The 18,776-nt window shown below is 36.8% G+C and overlaps 2 protein-coding genes across 2 annotated transcripts in view; one reads left to right on the top strand and one right to left on the bottom strand.

Annotated features, from left to right (window-relative positions):
* Window positions 1–18,776, bottom strand: part of LOC125825438 (uncharacterized) — a 1,130,247-nt gene that overhangs the window by 289,121 nt on the left and 822,350 nt on the right. The gene's annotated exons all lie outside the window — the stretch shown is intronic.
* LOC125825493 (uncharacterized) lies at window positions 9,897–10,883 on the top strand. Its single transcript, XM_049504819.1, has 2 exons — window positions 9,897–9,959; window positions 10,095–10,883. Exons 1-2 carry the CDS (start codon window positions 9,897–9,899, stop codon window positions 10,881–10,883), a joined length of 852 nt encoding a protein of 283 aa, XP_049360776.1.

The following is an 18,776-nucleotide window of genomic DNA, read 5'->3' as shown; positions in this document are numbered from 1 at the left end:
ATTAACAGACCTTCGAGGTTGATGAGGAGGGGTTAGCTGCTGAGGTGGAGGATGAGACTGCAGCCTAGAGAGTTGATCCAAATGCGGAGTTGTAGGACCTTGAGAAGGCGATTGTGCAGATTACTACTTAGGTGTCCCTTCGTGACACTTCTATAATTGGCTCTTGTGGGTCCAAACTCACTAAATAGCCCATTACACCTGCCTTGGGGGATAAGCAGGGCATTGATGCCTTAAATGAGGCTACACCAGTGGGCCAGACCTCTCCACATACATAGATAACAGGGGACCCTCTTACTCTCTCTATGATTTTCTACTTATTTTTTTGGCGTAGAGGACAATGTCTATTTTTCATGGAGTAGAGGGAATTTTATTTGATTGGGTTGTAATTTTGATACCTACTATAATTATTGGTACCTCTTGGGTTGTAATTATAACTTGATGGGTAGTTAACTTCTTATTTTGGTTTAATAGTATAATTGCTTTTGTTTTTGTTTATTTGTTTTGATTCTCATGCTTATCTAAATTTTGAATATCGATTGTGCACAAGTGCACAACTGTGTCGTCTCGAAAAGTGCTCTTGTGGAGATATGTGTTGGAGGATAACTTGAGTTGTTGATATTGAGTTATGTAATCCTTGCATGAATTTTGGGCATCCTGTGTTGACTAGTTAGATATCTATTCATGTAATTTTGCAATGATCCTTGCATACGAGCTAGGGTTGTAGAGTTGTTGTTTGGAAATTATGTTTGAGTGCCATGTGAGGTGAGGTTTACTCGAATTTCATGCGTTGTGAAAACCTAGAACTTGCCTTCTTGGTCCAAAGATTTTGTACTTGTGAACGTGACAAAGGATCATGGGCGGCGACCTTTTTGCGAGTTAACTGTTTTGTTTGAACCTATGTTGTGTCCACCTTGTGAGTTGTGTAATTCATTTTTCCCAACTTGTGCCTGCACTTTTTGTTGGTGAAGTATAAACCAGCAGTCCGAACCACTTTGAATTGATCTACCTTTTTTACCCAAAACCTTCTTAAAGCATTGAAGTGTAATTGTATACCAACTTAGGCCGAAGTGATTGTGTAGATGAAGTTCGCATGGTTGATATATACAGTGTCAGTGGAATTGGATAAATAAGTATGGCAAAAGCCATCTACAACCAAATATTTCAACACATCGCAATCATTACTTTCTTTCAGATGTTAGATTAGATGTGAAAGCATTTGGTCTAGTCAAGATACAAGAGAAACTACTAAATCAAATCCTCAACACTAAGGACGCCAAAGTTGGCAATGTTGTTGAAATGCATTAATCTAATCAAAGCAAGACTTGAGTGAAAGAAGGTTTAATTATTCTTGATGATGTGGATTATATGAGCCAATTAGAATCCTTAACAAGAGATAGAAGTTGGTTTGGTTTTGATAGTTTAATAGTTATTACAAGCCAAGACAAACATTTGATATGCCAGCTTAGAGAAAATGAGAGATACAAGGCCAAACTTTAAAATCACGATGAAGCTTAACAATTTTTTTCTTGTCGTGCTTCTAACAATCTTTCTCCACCACAAGAATATGTTGAGCTTGCACATGTTACAGAATGTATATAGATCTCTTTCTTGATATTGTACAAAGATATAGATAGCAAGCATATCTTTAGGATTTCCTCTTTATTTATTTCCTTAGTTAGCTTCTAATATTATTGTATTTATACATGCTTACCTATTGAATAAGAAACAAGTTATTCTCTCCAATTCCTTGCACATGGTATCAGAGCATAACCGTAATTGTGAGACTTGAAGTGATGGTTCTCGAGCCTCACCACTGGTGGTGGCGGGAATTAGTCGTTGCCATATTTCTAGTTCATGTGACTTCACCACTGGTGGTCTGTCTTACTGATTTGACGTTTCCTTAAGAATCCCAATTGAGTTATGGTAGTTTTCTTATCATTGGACAACATTTTTAAGATTTAACATCAAGATCCAGGTTCTGCATTCTTTCTTTTGGTGATACTTTAGTTTGAATTCCTTTCGCTGCTGTTATTTGGTCTGTTTTGAGCAATTTCCTCTTTGTTGCTTGATTGGTTTTCTGTTCGGAGTCTTTGGCTATTCATATATTAGTTTGTTGTTACTCTATGAACTGTTGGGTATTCAAACCATCTGAACTTTGTTTTTGGTTATTTGGTTTTCTCTAGTATTCTCTACTTGAGTTGAGCCATTTTGTGAAGTTGACTATTCTCTTGTTAAAACCTTTATATTGGGAGTTTTGGTGATTTCTTTGTTAATTTGCGTTGATATTGTGAGAATGAATGATAATAAGGGAGAATAATGGAAGAGTTCATATAAGCGTAATAGTAAGGTTGATGTTGCTCATTGGCCATCATTGGATAAAATAGTTTTGGTTTCATCAGAAGATTATGCTAGATTCATTCAGTATCAGAAGTCTTCTTCAGTTACTACTTTTGTCGAGTCAGGTAAAGCGTGCCTTATTACCTCTTCAAATAAATGGGTGATTGATTTAGGAGCCACAAAGCACCATCTCCAGTTATTGTAGAGGATGGATAGACTTGTACCAGTGTTGGATCTGGAACTGTTAAACCAACCTTATCTATTACCCCGTCATTTGTCTTAAGTCTCCCTAAATTGGCCTTTAATTTGATTTATGTTAGTAAAATTATGAGAGACCTTAATTGTTATATCTCGTTCTTTCCTGATTATTGTCTGTTTCGTGACATTGGAACAAATCAGGTTATTGGTAAAAGACATGTATATGATGATCTCTACATCCTTGATGAATAGGAACCTCGGTCTGTTGCATGCTCAGGTGTTCTTTCTCCATTTAAAGCACATTGTCGATTGGGACATCCTTCACTGCCTTTGTTGAAGAAGTTTTGTCCCGAGTTTCAAAATATTTCTTCATTGGATTGTGAATCATGTCGATTTGCTAAACACCATTGCACCTCGTTAAGTCCAAGGGTTAATAAGAGAGTAGAGTCAGCTTTTGAGTTAGTTCATTCTGATGTTTGGGGACCATGTCCTGTTGTTTCCAAAACTGGACATAAATATTTCGTTACTTTTTTGGATGATTTTTCTAGAATGATGTGGTTATACTTTATGAAGAATAGATTTGAAGTGTTTTCCCATTTTTTGTGCATTTTCTGCTGAAGTTAAGACTCAATTTAATACTACTGTGCGCATACTAAAGAGTGATAATGCTAAAGAATACATGTCAAAATCATTTCAGTCGTATATGAGGCAACATGAGATTCTCCACCAGTCATCTTGTGTTGATACACCTTCTCAGAATCGAGTTGCTGAAAGAAAAAACAGGCATCTACTTGAGACAGCTCGGATACTATTGTTTCAAACAAAGGTTCCTAAACAGTTTTGGGCCGATGCAATCTCTACAGCTTGTTTCCTGATTAATCGCATGCCATCTACTGTGCTTGTATGTAATGTACCCTATAATATTCTTTTTCCAAATAAGTCCCTATTTCCGGTGGAACCTAAGGTATTTGGAAGCGCTTGTTATGTTAGAGATGTTCGACCATCAGTTACCAAGTTGGATCCCAAGGCCTTGAAGTGTGTTTTCTTAGGATATTCTCGCCTCCAGAAAGTATATCGTTGTTACTCTACTGAACTTGGAAAATATTTGGTATCCACTGATGTGGCCTTTTCGAAGGCTACACCATTCTTCTATGCACCTCTCATTTCTACGAGTCAGGGGGAAGAAGAAGGGTGGTTAGTGTACCAAGTTACCAGGGCCATACCAGAACGATCAAACGATATTTCTCATACATCGCCTGATTCTTCAATTGAGCACCAATCTACTATTGTGCCTTCAGCGCCAGTTCCATCAGTTCCAGCAAGACCGCATGTTGTTCAGGTTTACTCTAGGAGGCACGAGACTAATGATACCTATGTTGCACCAACTCCTTCGTCATCAGATCCTCCTCCAAGTGATCCTACATAAAATATTGACCTTCTTATTGCTCTTCCCAAAGGTACATGCACTCGCAAATCCATATATTTCATTGGTAATTTTGTTTCCTACGGTCAGTTATCTCCCGCATCTAGATCTTTGATTGTATCTCTGGACTCTATATTTGTACTCAAAATTGTTAAGCAGGCTTTGAATCATCCTGGATGGTCTAAAGCAATGCTTGAGGAAATACATGCCTTGGAGGAAAATCACACATGGGATCTGGTTGTCTTACTTAGTAGAAAGAACGTTGTGGGAAGCAAGTGGGTACTCATAGTCAAAGTTAATTCAGATGGCTCTGTGGTGAGACTTAAGGCCAGACTTGTGGCCAAAGGGTATACTCAGACTTATGGGGTGGATTATTCAGAAACCTTCTCTTCGGTTGCCAAACTCACTTTTGTTCGCTTGTTCATTTCTCTAACAGCTTTTGAGAATTGGTCGTTACATAAGTTAGATATTAAGAATGTGTTCCTTCATGGTGATCTCCACGAAGAGGTTTATATGGAGCAACCGCATGGTTTTGTTACTCAGGGGGAGTATGGAAAGGTTTGTCACTTGAAGAAGTCCTTGTATGGCTTGAAATAGAGTCCTCGATCTTGGTTTGGAAAATTTAGCGAGGTAGTTCAGGAGTTCGGATTGAAAAAAAGCAAATGTGATCATTCAGTCTTTTACAGGAAATTTGCTGCTGGAACTATTCTCCTTGTTGTATATGTCGATGACATTGTCATTACTGGAAGTGATTTTGTAGGTATCTCTTCTCTTAAGTCTTTCATACATACTAAGTTTCATACAAAATACTTGGTACAACTTAAATACTTCTTGGGAATAGAAGTATCTAGAAGCAAGAAGGGTATTTTTCTATGTCAGAGAAAGTATATTCTTGACCTACCGGTAAAAATTGGAAAGTTGGCTGTCAAGCCTTGCAGTACTCCAATGGTTCCTAATGTGCATCTTATGAAAGATGATGACTATCCATTTGAAGATCCAGAACGGTACAGAAAGTTGGTTAGGAAATTAAATTATCTCATTATGACTCATCTAGCTATCGTATTTGCAGTAAGTATGGGTAGTGAGTTCATGTCCACACCCACAGTCCGACATTGGGCAGCTTTAGAACAAATCTTATGTTATTTAAAAGGATCCCATGCACTTGGTATATTGTATAGCAATCATGGACACTCTCACATTAAGTGTTTTGCAGATGCAGATTGGGCTGGATCCAAGATTGATCAAAGATCTACTACTGGTTATTGTGTTTTTGTTGGTGAAAACTTGGTGTCATGCAAAAGTAAGAAACAAAACATTGTATCTCGGTCCAGTGCAGAGTCTGAGTATAAAGCAATGGCACATTCTACATGTGAAATCATGTGGATACATCATCTTTTAACAGAAATTGGATTGAAGCATTCTACTTCATCAAAACTTTGGTGTGATAATCAAGGTGCGCTTCATATTTCTTCAAATCCTGTATATCATGAAAGAACCAGACATATTGAGGTTGATTTTCATTTCATTCATGAGAAGATTTAGGAAAATTTGATATCTACGGGCTACGTGAAGACAGTAGAACAAGTAGTTGATTTGTTCACGAAAGCATTGCATGGAGCTCGAGTAAATTACCTTTGTAACAAGCTGGGCATGATCAATATACATGCTCCAGCTTGAGGGGGAGTGTTACAGAATGTATATAGATCTCTTTCTTGATATTGTACAAAGATATAGATAGATAGCATATCTTTAGGATTTCCTCTTTATTTCTTTCCTTAGTTAGCTTCTAATATTATTGTATTTATACATGTTTACCTATTGAATAAGATACAGGTTATTCTCTCCAATTCCTTGCATATCACTAAACTTCAGAGGCACTATCTTGGCGCACTGCTGGAGTGCCGCCCCAACCCCTCCCCAGAACTCTCCGACGAATTGTCTTCTTCTATTTTTTACCCTAATTCGCATAGAATCTAATGGTTTCTTCCCAACTAACTTAGATTCGATTACTAAACATAAGTACACACTAATCTACTCAATAAAACCCTCAAAACACTCACCTTCATCTCAAGAATTCATCAAAAAACCCAACAAAACAAGATTTAGAATGAAACTTCAAGAACACTTATCAAGAACTAATCAAGAACTAAATATATCCAAACTTATGGATGAAATTCGTTAAAGAAACTCATGATTGGCGTGTAGGTGAATGAACCCAACACTACGACAACTTACATACCTCTCAGGGATCAAACCCTTGGTGAAAATCTGCAACAAAACTCAAGAATATTGACGAATGGTTTGATCATTTCCTCTTTTCTCCTCTTTTCTCTTCTTGAACTCTCAACTAAAATCCTAAGCATAGATTAGGATTATAAAACTGAACCTAATCATTTTAACTCCTAAAACCTTACTAAAAATGAATTAAATCTGATTGGGTTAGGAAAAGACCAAAATACCCCTCACCATTTTTGGATAAATGTCCTTAACTGGACAGCCTGACTTCAAAAGGGCCTATCTCACTCATCCGAACTTGAAACTTAGTAAACTCAGTGGCATTGGAAAGATAATTCAAAGACCTTTCATTTGATATCTTATGGACCACCTAACCCATCATGTTCTAAAAGTTGTGGTCGTTTGAAGTTGACCCAAAACTTAAAATTACTTACGAATGACTTGAATGAACTCTCTTTAGTTCTTTTTGGAACTCAAGGTGCTACATCTAGTGACCTTAACACTTAAGAAATTTTAAATTCCTCGGTAAAATCCTACTCACAATGAAGGATGGTTCAAGTCTTAGTTCAAAAAAAATCTGGGGTGTTACAATATCTTCCCCTTGGGATTGGATATCCAACCTAGGACCTGACCCCGATACTCAAACTTGAACATGATCCATCAATTCCGGTTCCGACTTCGACACTCAAATTGAGATTCAGAATCTGACCCCCGACAACCAACAATCGTTGTGAGACTCAAGATTTGACTTTCAAATCAAAATTTCGAACAGGGATCCAACCACAGCTGACTGGGGACCTAACTTTCAAACTAAGATTGGTTGTGGGTTAAAGAAAATGAAAATTTGAATTTTATAAAAAAATAAACTTTAATTTTTTTGTGGGGGGGAAGGGCAGGGGTAGGAGTAGTAGGGGCACCTTTGTGGATCGCCTTTGGAATAATCAGCCTCCCGAAGAGGCACCTGCAATCATCCAAAATTGAAGAGTTGTGCAGGTTAGTGTTATAAAGTAACTTAACTACTTCATGGGCATCAATATTAACTTGCAGGGGTTGTAAATTATGCAAAAAAGTTATAGTCAATCCATGTAAGGGAGCAAGTAATTCAACATAGAAAATACTTTTGTAATTGAAATCAAAGAAGTAAATCCTAAAATCCATTGTCTGCTGGGGTGGTTCCTATGTAAATCCTAAAATCCAATTGTCGGAGATTCAAAGTATAAAAAAGAAGCCCATATGGTAATGCAGTGTGTGGTGATCATAGTAACCCCTCAACATGCTCTTTGTACAAGCAACCATACGTATTTCATTAGTTGATAATAGTAAACACCAAACTAATCAAAAAACCGAGAATAAAGATACGTTGATAGAAAGAATTATAGTGGATTGACTGTATTACATAACTTAATTCCTACAATACGTGAAAATGAAAGGATGAAAAAGGGAGCGAGATGGTGAAGAAATATGTTTACCTTAACCCGCCAAATTAACATGCCTTGTCATATCGCATTAAGCATTTCTTCCTATCTTTACCCTGCTCCATCAAGCATTCTTAAAATTTCTTGTGTTTCTTATACTTTTATTTTGTAACTTTTTACTTTATCTTTCATTTTAGTTTTTTTAAAAAAATTAGTATCCATTCAGACATATGTTACGATGAAAATCGTCAAGATTCTCTAAAAGTGTGTTAGAGTACAGTTAATAATATTATAATGCATTTTCAGAAGATAAATAAATGACAACGTCAATTTGTCTAGTCTATATAGTTCAATTTACTAGGTTAGTTATCATTTGTAAAAAATGACAAATGACAAATAAATGAAATAAGTTTAGTTTTCATCTCTCTAAAATAGAATAGAAAAAATAGAAAAGAACTTCATGGATCCTATTAAACTGATATTGTTAAAAGGATATTGATGATTTTTATGTTTCTTCATTCAGTTACATCTATTTACCTTTTTTTTTTTTTAAAAGATCTCAAATTCAAGTTTAATATAACTCACCATTTTAAAAGAGTTTGTTTAAGTTAGTACATGAAAAAAGTGTCACATTAAAATAAAATGAATAACAGATATAAGAAGAATTAAAAATAAAATAATAATTTGTCTAATAAATTTAAACAAAGACAAATTAGAAAGAAGAACTGACACAAAAGAGAAATAATGACAAAAGAGAAGAAGCACCAAGCCCAAAAGACATTGTTAAGATTTTCACGAGGCTGATCTTGACCTGCCATTCAAGATTAGCTATCTTTTCCTGTTTCCGTTTCTTGGGTACAATCACTTTTTCATAATATTACAATTGATAGTTGATATATTTGGGGTATATTACACCAACAGAATAGATCAAAACTTGAAATGCATTAAACAATGGTTTTCATCTTTCCCTCGGTGAATCACAACCATTGCACCTAAAGATTTTAACAGTTAATATTCAAAATATAGAACATAATATCTATGAGCAGTAACAGTACAAATCCACGTCCAACATATTATGCTACGTCCATTTGTGGTTGTGCCACCATTTTTGCTAATATTACACATAGAATTGAGTAGGGCTGAATATCAGTGTATTAGCTAGCCCTCCTAACAGACATAACTCCATTTCTGTCCGCACTCAAAATATCTTCCAAGGATGCACAAGTTTCCCGAAAAAAGCCCTTAGAAAGGAGCTTCCTATATGGTGGTGGTCATTGTTGCTAAGCTATCAACTTGTTTGTTCTGTTCTCAGTAGATATGGATCACCTTTGAAATACTCAGCCTCCGAAAGAGGCACCTTCAATCATCCAAAATTGAAGAGTTGTGCAAGTTAGTGTTATAAAGTGACTTAACTCCTTCCTGAGCATCAATATTAACTTGCAGGGGCCGTAAATTATGCAGAAAAGTTATAGTCAATCCATGTAAGGAAGCAAGTAATTCAGCTTAGAAATCATTTTTGTAATTGAAATCAAAGAAGTAAATCCTAAAATCTATCGTCCACTCCTATCCCTAAATACTCCCGTTCCTACAAAATTCATGTTATTGTCCACCCTTGCATCTTTATTGAGCATGTAAATAGTTTCCTAGGGTGGTTCCTATGTCACAGACGGGAATTTTAGTGTGTATTTGCTTGGTTGTACCTGCAAGCATCCAATATTCACATGGTACATATTTAACACCACAATAATTAATGATTAGTGGTTTTTGTTCAAAAATGAACTGGTTACTTTGTGTCCAAATGAACCATAGATAGAATGGTAGGAAAACTCTGTAGGGAACATATTCAAGGAACTTGTTAGGGCAGAGATTGATAAGTTTATGCAGCCATTGAGATAGCTTAGGATTAATGGTTTCAGCATTAGTAGTGTCACTTTGAAGCAATTCAAGAAAAGATGACTAATGGTTTCAGCATTAGTAGTGTCACATTTTGCAATAGAGTGATGGAATACATGTCATATGATGTAAAAAACTGAGAGTAGGCAGCAGGTAACGAAGTAAAGTTTCACTTGAAACGACATAAGACGAGGCTTTTCATCTCACTTGGTGATACATAACCATTGTACCTAGTTCTGAGTTCTACTTACATACAATTTACCACTCTACTAAGGAATAAGATAAAAGTTTATATTATCAACAAAAGATTTTGTGAAATGCTCTACCCTCTCTCTAAAATTCTCTCTCTAAAATCTGAACTCTCATCGGTACTATAACGGCAACTTACTACTGCTATGGCAGCTGAGCCACTGGTAGCTCATCTCCGACCACCAGACAAAATCCTCGAGGGACACACAGTACAAACAATATCAATCCAACAACAAACTCCCTCAAGTCCAGTTTACGCCATTGAGAGATCGGGTATCAACAATGAGAGTAGGAGGTCGATTTTGAATGAACAATGGTGTAAAATTCAAGAGATTATTATGTAGGTTAACACTGGTTCCATTCGGATTGTTTCAACAAACGGAGAAAAATCATACTTAAATGTAATCAAAGATTCAAATCTCACAAATGGGGGAAACTCCAATTCCAGGAATGATGACTTGGAGAAAACAACAAATAATTATTTGGGGAGGAGTAATCCAAATCAAAGTGACAAGGAGAACTCTGATCCGAAACAAAATGTTAGGTTACGTAAAGGGGATGATGAAGTAACAATGTGCATAAATACTTCCCAACTGGTGAATGTGGCTGACAACGATGATATTCAGAACTATGAGGAAACTCCAGAGCACGAAAATCAGAGTCAACCTCAACATCAAACTAAACTTATAGGGGCAATCAGTGTCTCAGATTCAAAGATTGAGGAAGAAAATAACTTGAAGGCCTCATTAGAGGATCACACTGGTAAGCTTACTAATGCTCAAATTTCCAACAATATGTCTACTAAGGATAAGGATATTGCTGGTCCTAGTAAAGCCGTGCATAACTATGGGAGTGAACCTGGTAGGAAGGAAGATAAGGGAAAAAACAAGGTCGTAGAGAAAACCAATCAGAAACCTTATGTCCCTAACAACACCACTCTCCAAGTATCCAACAACTTCAAGACTTTCAAGCCTAACAATAACCCTTCAAAAAAGGTAGACACAAAAAACACTAATGACAATCACCAGCCAGCACACAAAGGTCCCATACAACCTAAACCAAAAGCTACTGTGAATCCTGCACCACCTCATCCTAATATCCCTCATTCTCTGACTACCAATCTTTTTTTTTGATGACAGGGAAACCCGTAGCCGCTACCCTTTGGGTGCGCATAAGGTAAAACCCCCGCTCCTATGCAATAGCTCGCAAACCACATAGGAGAGGTAACCCGCACTAGGCAAGCCCATTGCAACAAGCTCGACCCAAAAGGCAAAACCCTTGCTTTCACTGGCAAGGGGCTTGAGACCTCCAACATGGAAGTCCCAAGCCCAAACCACTGGCCACCCCGAAGGGTTCCATGACTACCAAACTTAGAGCCCACGAAGCCCAAAAAATCATTCCCATAGCAATCAACCCCCCCCCCCCCCCATAATTACTACCAAACAAGGATACCCTGCAGTTGTGTTTAAAAGAGAGGACTTTATGGTTAAGTTAGCTGAAAGATGCAAATATGCGGTAAGTTCATCAATACCATGCCTAAGATGGAAACCATCAGGGAACAATTTATTCTGCAAACTGAATTGAAAGGAGGAGGGAAGTTAACTCATTACAATCCTAAAAACATCTATATTAATCTTGACAATGAGTATGATCATGCTACTGTGTTATCCAAGGCTAAAATGTATGTTGAAAGTCAGCTGATGAGATTTTTAGTATGGACTCCTACCTTCAAACCTGAAGAAGAAACTCATTTGGCACCTGTTTGGGTGATCCAGGGTGAAGTTCCTTGGCACTGCTACTGTGCAGAGGTCCTTAATCCTCTTCTATCACCTATAGGTAAGGCACTTTTTCTAGACTTAGCTACTCATAAAAGACTAGAGGTAGTGTCGCCAAAGTTAAAGTTCAAGTGGATCTTACAAAGGAAAGACCTCAACATGTTTGAATAGGATATGATGAAGATGAGAATGGTGAAAGAAAATGGTTATCCATTCAATATGAGGGGGTAGCTGACTACTGTAATTATTGCAAATAACATGGACGTGATTATAATGCTTGTGAGGTCAAAGGAAGGGATGAAGAGGCTAAAAGAGTAAAAGAACAAGAAGAAAAGATGAAAAACAAAAACAGTGAGGATGATCAGGCTAACAAGAGCATCAAGGAACAACCCCTTGAACAGAGAGAACACAACAAGAAGATGGATGAAGAGACTCGAACTCAAGAGCAATGGCAAACTCAAAAAAGGAAAGGATGGAAAAACAACCAACAAACTCAACAAACACAGAAGACACAACAAGCTCAACAATACAACAGAGATCAAGACAACAAGAAGAAGGTTTATAGAGCTAGACCACCTAAAAGTCCAAAAATTGCTAATCAGCATATTCCACAACACCAACAGGCAGGTATGACTACTGAACTCAGAGCTCAAAATCCAAATTGTAATGTTGACTCTGGAGTCCAGAATCAATAAATCCCCCCCCCCCCCACATAATTCTATGAACCAAACAGGTACAAAAAAGAATGGCAACACAAAGGATAATACTGAGAGTCTTCCAGGAAAAGCTGATGATGGACAAAACCAATAAAATGCAGGTATTGACTCAATGCTCCACCAACCCCACCCCAATTACCTATATATCTGACTTGTCTGATAAAAAAGTTATGGTAGGTATGGATGGAGGGATTCAGGAGGAAACTACTAATCTGCATGAAGGGGGTGTCCAAAGGGAGGGAATTGTCTCATGTTATGCATGAGAATTTGATTGACCCTAAGACTGACCCTACAGCTCCTGCTACCTCTAAGAATGCAGATATCCAGTCTCAGTTACAAGAACAAACTGATGATATCATTGGTATTGAAAAGGCTACTAAAGATGATATGCTTGATACTGAAAAGAGAGAGGAAGATATGGTACATATTGATGATATTGAAGGTACACCTTCTGAAGATCCCACTATATCTACCAGTGTGAATGGTATGCAACAAAGATCAACCTACCAACCAAATCAAAATGATGGTTCAAAACAGCAGAGACAGAAAGAAAGTCCCCAAATGCTCAACAATAAATCTACCCTGGCTCTCAGTAAGAAAAAGAGAGATGCTATAAAGAAGAAACAAGTAACTCAGAAGGCAGGTTTATCACCTAGAGGTCAAAAGGAGAAGAAAAAGAAAAAAATACAAAATATTATCAGCAATTCTGCTAATACAATTACTGCCAATAGTAACATCAACACCAGGTCCAAATCCCAAAAACTTTGATGATTAGTACAATTAGCTGGAATGCTAGGAGTATTAGCACTCAAGGAGCTTTGGATAGACTCCAAAAACTCAAGGATTACTACAATCTCTCTATGATTGCAATTCTTGAGGATAGACTCCAAAAACTCAAGGATTACTACAATCTCTGTATGATTGCAATTCTTGAACCCAAAACCAGCAAACATCAGCTCAACTATTATAAAATCATCTTAGGATGGACAATGCTACTTCCTATTCCAACAGTAAGATTTGGTTATTTTGGAACCAAGATGTTGATTGTACAATTTTGGATCAAGATGAACAACAGGTTACTTGTGAAGCTAAGCATGTAGCTTGGCATACTTCTTACCTCCTCACTTTGTCTATGCTAAATGTAAAAATCATATGAGAAGAGACCTATGGGACAAGATGCTTCAATTTTCTAGATTGGACAAACCTTGGTGTACTATAGGAGATTTCAATGTGATCACTAATATTGATGAGAAGATGGGAGGACTACCTTATAACATGGATAAAAGTTTTGAATTCATCAGTGTTATTGAAGCATGTGGACTAACTGACTTGGGATTCCATGGACAGAAATTCACTTAGTGTAATCACAGAGATGATGAAGCTAGAATTTGGAAGAGACTGGACAGAGCTATGGTCAATGATAAATGTGTTGGAAATAGATACACTCATTGATGGGTTGACTAGTAACTTGCTTCATTCATGAAGTAAGTTACAACTCCACTAAATAACTCCATATAGTAAAAGAAGAAGAGTTATGTATTCTTGAATGGAGTGGGAGTTATAGGATAAGGGGTGATGTAACTCTTGAATGAATAAGAGTTACAAGTCCTAACCTTGTCCTATAAAAGGGAGGACTTGGGGTCATCCAAGAACAACACAAACAACACAAGCAAAGAGTTCCTTAGATAAAGAGTGTAGTTGTTGTGAAAAACAATACAAGACTCCATAGTGATCTTGTAAGAAACCGCTTAGGCAATTGGTGGTGATAGCACTTGATCCTATAACAAGAAGGTATGTATAATTCCGCATAAATCTCTGAGTTTAAATCCTTCATTGGTATCAGAGCAAGGTTTGTTAGATGTGATTATCTTTTCACCATTGCATCATAAAAATTTAGTAATAAGCGGATTTTCGATTTTATTACATTTCGAAAAAGTTTTTCATTTTTTTATAAACGTACTGACTTTCGGCAAAGTTATCTCCTAGAGTGGACTGACATACTGAACAAGCCATATATTAATGGAAAGATATTTTCGATAGCTTTCCATCGATATATTATTTGTAAAATTTCGATATCGGATGAAGGAGATATGGGTGTTGAAAGTTGGCTGCCAAAGAAAATAAAAAATGGACTGCTGGAAATTTCAGCAAGACTGCCCAACTTTCAAGCTCATTTTCTGCCCCTTCATGTTTTCTGATGTGTGCAAGAAATATATCACTGGAAAGATACTTTCAAAACCTTTCCAACGATATATTATTTGTCATTTTTTCGAATAAATGAGACATGAGTGCTGAAAGTTCACTGTTTGAAAACATAATTGGGAAATTTTTTTAATTCTAAAAGTTTTCTAGGCAAATTTCAATTAAAAAAAATAAATAAATAATCCATGATTATGGTTTATGTCATTTGTTTGAGACATGTATATTGAACAATTTATAAATTTATATATATATTGAGTGGGAGTTCTTATTGACAGACATTTTTCTTATTTAGAACTATCATAATTTATTAGCGCACAATTGATTTAAAAATAATATTGGTATGCTTAAGGTTACATGTGATGAAAGTAAGACAAACGTAGACTTTTGAACATGGGCTTCTAGCTGGACAATATTAATTTAGATGCAATTTTGCAGCAAATAAAAAAAATGTGTTTGGTGCTTATTTGTGCTATGTCTTCTATGTGCGTAGATAAGTTTATAAAATGGTTTCAAAGACTATTATTGCTGAATTGAATAAGGGTGAAAAATTAAATGCTGATAATTATGACATTTGGCACCGTAAGATTCAATACATTCTTGAAGAGCAAGAGGTTTTGGAGACCCTAAACCATGTGATGGTTGAGTCGGCGGGTGAAGACACCCAACAACATGAGAGAAATCTTGAGACTTTTCAAGTCTGGAAGAAAAAAAAAATAGTATTGCTCGCATAACGTTGCTGAGTAGTATGGTTGATGATCTTATGTGTGAGTTTGAATCTTATCCAACGGCCCAAGCCATGTGGATAGCACTGAAAGATAAGTTTGGTGGCACTTCTGCTACAAAACTTAGGAGGTTGACCATTAAGTTTGACACCTATACACTGCGCCCTAATTCATCAATAAGGCAGCATTTAAGAGAGATGCCAAATATGATACGAGAACTAAAATCAGCTGGTCATAATCTTTCTGATGAACAACAAGTGCAAGCTGTTATAAGATCTCTTCCTGCTAGTTGGGAATATATGAAAATTCATATGACCCACAATGAAAGCATCAAGTCTTTTGAAGACATTGAGCACCATCTTGTTCTTGAAGATGAGCGTCGTGACGCTTCTAAAGCAACTGATCAAGCTTTTCTAGCTGAATCTGCTGGGACTTCTAATCCTAAGCAAAAGAACAAGAACAAGAAAGCATGGAAGAAAAAGGGGTCTGATAAGTCAAATCAAAAGGATAAATCTCAATTTAAGAAGAGAGGAAAACGTGGTGCTAAGAAGATTGATATGGCCAAAGTGGAGTGTTATTCTTGTCACAAGATGGGTCATTTTGCGCGGGATTGCCCAGAGCAGAATAAGGTAACATCATGCACTAAAACTCCACATTTTGCTTATGTCTCTAATACTTCATTAATGGCAGATGCTAATACTTTGTGGACTGTTGACTCAGGAGCCACAGACCACATAGCTAGAGACAGAGGATCATTTCTTGAATACCACCGACTGCCTTCCGGGAGCAGATGGCTTTATGTAGGAAACAATGCATCAATAGAAGTGAAAGGGATCGGAACATTCAAGCTAGAGTTGCAAGGTGGACGAATCCTTCTCCTACATGATGTCTTATATGTTCCAGACATTCGGCAGAATTTAGTTTCAGTTGTTTCTCTTCTTAAATTAAATTTCAGTGTGAATTTTCACAATAATTCTGTTGACATTATTTATGGCACTGAATATTATGGTGTTGGTTACCTTTTTGATGGTTTTATTGTGTTGGACACAATTTGTGGTTTTAATTATTTATTTAATAATCATGGTCGTTTTGCTTTAACAACAACTCCAATTTTAGATATAAATATTTGGCATGCTAGACTTGGACATATAGGCCTTGAAAGAATGAATAGATTGACAAAAGAAGGATTGTTGGGGTCCTTAACTAAAATTGAAATGTCAATATATGAATATTGTCTAGCAGGAAAAACGACTAGAAACCCATTTGGAAAGGGAACTAGAGCTGAGTTTCCATTACAACTTATCCATTCAGATATATGTGGTCCTATGAGTGTGAGGGAGAGGCATGGAGCCTCATATTTCATGACATTTATAGATGATTATACTCGTCACGGTCATGTTTATTTGATCTCCCATAAGTCAGAAGCATTGGAATGCTTTAGACAATTTATGAATTTGGTGGAGAATCAATTTAACTTAAGAATAAAAGCTTTAAGAACTGATTGTGGGCGTGAGTATCTATCAGATCAATTTAAGGATCTATGTGATGAAAAAGGAATTGTAAGACAATTAACAATTCCATACACTCCTAAACAAAATGGAGTAGCTGAGCGAAGAAATAGAACTTTGCTTGAAATGGTTAGGACTATGATGGCGCAGGCTAACTTGCCAATTTCCTTTTGGGGAGACGCATTGATGTCTGCAGCTTTTGTGCTTAACAGTGTGCCCTCTAAGTCTGTTGCTTCCACACCCTATGAATTATGGACGGGTAGAAAACCTGACTTAAATATATTGCGACCCTGGGGTCTGCCGCATACGTGCATGATTCTTCTCATAAATATGAGAAGTTAGGCCCTAGGGGCAAGAAATGCATCTTCATTGGCTATTCAAAGCAATCAAAGGGTTATATCTTCATAGGAGAAAATGAAGATGGAAGTATAACAGAGCTTGAGTCACGAGATGCCACATTTTTAGAGATTGAATTTCCTAGTAAGGGTGATATTGATAGAACTGTGTCATTTTATGAAGTTGTGGATCATCAAGAAAATCTTCAAGATCAAAGAAGTGAGGAACAAGAAATTGAACCTTCTCTTGCTGATCCAAGTGGGAGAATTACTCATTTAGAAAATATTCCGCAAGAGACAAATGTGTGGAAGAGTACACAAGGAACTATACACCGACATCGATTTCATATCGAAGGGGAAGCATTAATAGTTACCCCGCAAGATGATGAAGAGCCTCATTCAGTTCAAGAGACTTTTTTAGGCACTACTAAGGATAAGTGGATAGAAGCAATGAAAGAGGAAATGGAGTCCATGAGGACAAATCATGTTTGGGATTTGTTTGATCTTCCGCCAAGTCGAAAGATAATTGGGAATAAATGGGTTCTCAAAATTAAAAGAAACGCGGATGGTGTGATTGAACGCTACAAAGCTCGTTTGGTGGCTAAAGGGTACACACAACAAGAGGGCATTGATTATGAAAATACTTTCTCTCCAGCTGTGAGATTTAGCTCTATTAGACTGATTCTAGCTATAGTTGCAAGTATGAACTTGGAGTTACATCAAATGGATGTAAAGACTGCATTTCTCAATGGGGAACTAGATGAAGAAATTTATATAGAACAACCATTAGGTTTTATCCAAAATGGTCAAGAGCGCAAAGTTTGCAAGCTCAAAAGGTCTATTTATGGACTTAAACAATCATCTAGACAATGGTACTTAAGATTTCATCGCGCTATTACGTCTTACGACTTTAATATGATCGATGAAGACCATTGTGTGTATATGAAGCGGTCTGAAACTGAATTTGTGATATTGTCCCTTTATGTGGATGACATACTATTAGCTGGAAATAGTCTTACTTTTGTAAAGGCTATAAAGAGTTGGTTGTCCCTAAATTTTGAAATGAAGGACATGGGAGAAGCAAAATTCATCCTTGGAGTTAAAAATTCATAGAGATCGCTCTAAGAATTTAGTAACTTTATCACAAGAATCATACATTGAAAAAATTCTGGAACGATTCAGGATGAGAGACTGTAAATCAATAGACACCCCTGTAGCTAAAGGTGAAAATTTAAGCCTTGAAACATGTCCCAAAACTCAAAGTGAAAAAGATGCCATGAAGAGGGTCCCATATTCAAGTGCAATTGGGAGTTTAATGTATGCAATGTTGTGTACACGTCCCGATATTTGTTATGCAGTGGGTCTTGTTAGTCGTTATCAATCCAATCCAGGACAAACACATTGGAAAGTTGTTAAGAGAATCTTGAGATACTTAAGGGGGATGAGAATATTGCAAGGGCTGCATGTTGTCATTTTGAGAAAATCTTTACAGGGGAAGATAACCTGAGCAATGAGGAAGTCCTTAGATGCATTCCTAGCATGATCACTGAGTATCAAAACCAAAAACTCCAGGTCATGCCAACAAAAGAGGAACTGAAACAGGCTGTCTGGTCAATGAGTGCTAATTCTGCAGCTGGTCCGGATGGAATAAGTGGCATGTTTTCCATTCCTGCTGGGATATCATCAGTGATGATCTCTTTAACATGATGCAGCTATTTTTTTGCGGCCACAGTATTCCTAAATTTATTTCTCATGCTTGCCTAGTGTT

The sequence above is a fragment of the Solanum verrucosum genome, unplaced genomic scaffold, assembly GCF_900185275.1.
Source record: "Solanum verrucosum unplaced genomic scaffold, falcon-dt-bn FXZP01000101.1, whole genome shotgun sequence".
In the NCBI taxonomy this organism is placed as follows: Eukaryota; Viridiplantae; Streptophyta; class Magnoliopsida; order Solanales; family Solanaceae; genus Solanum; species Solanum verrucosum.
The sequence above is the reverse complement of the archived record's forward strand: the minus strand, read 5'-3'. Positions and strand labels throughout refer to the sequence as shown.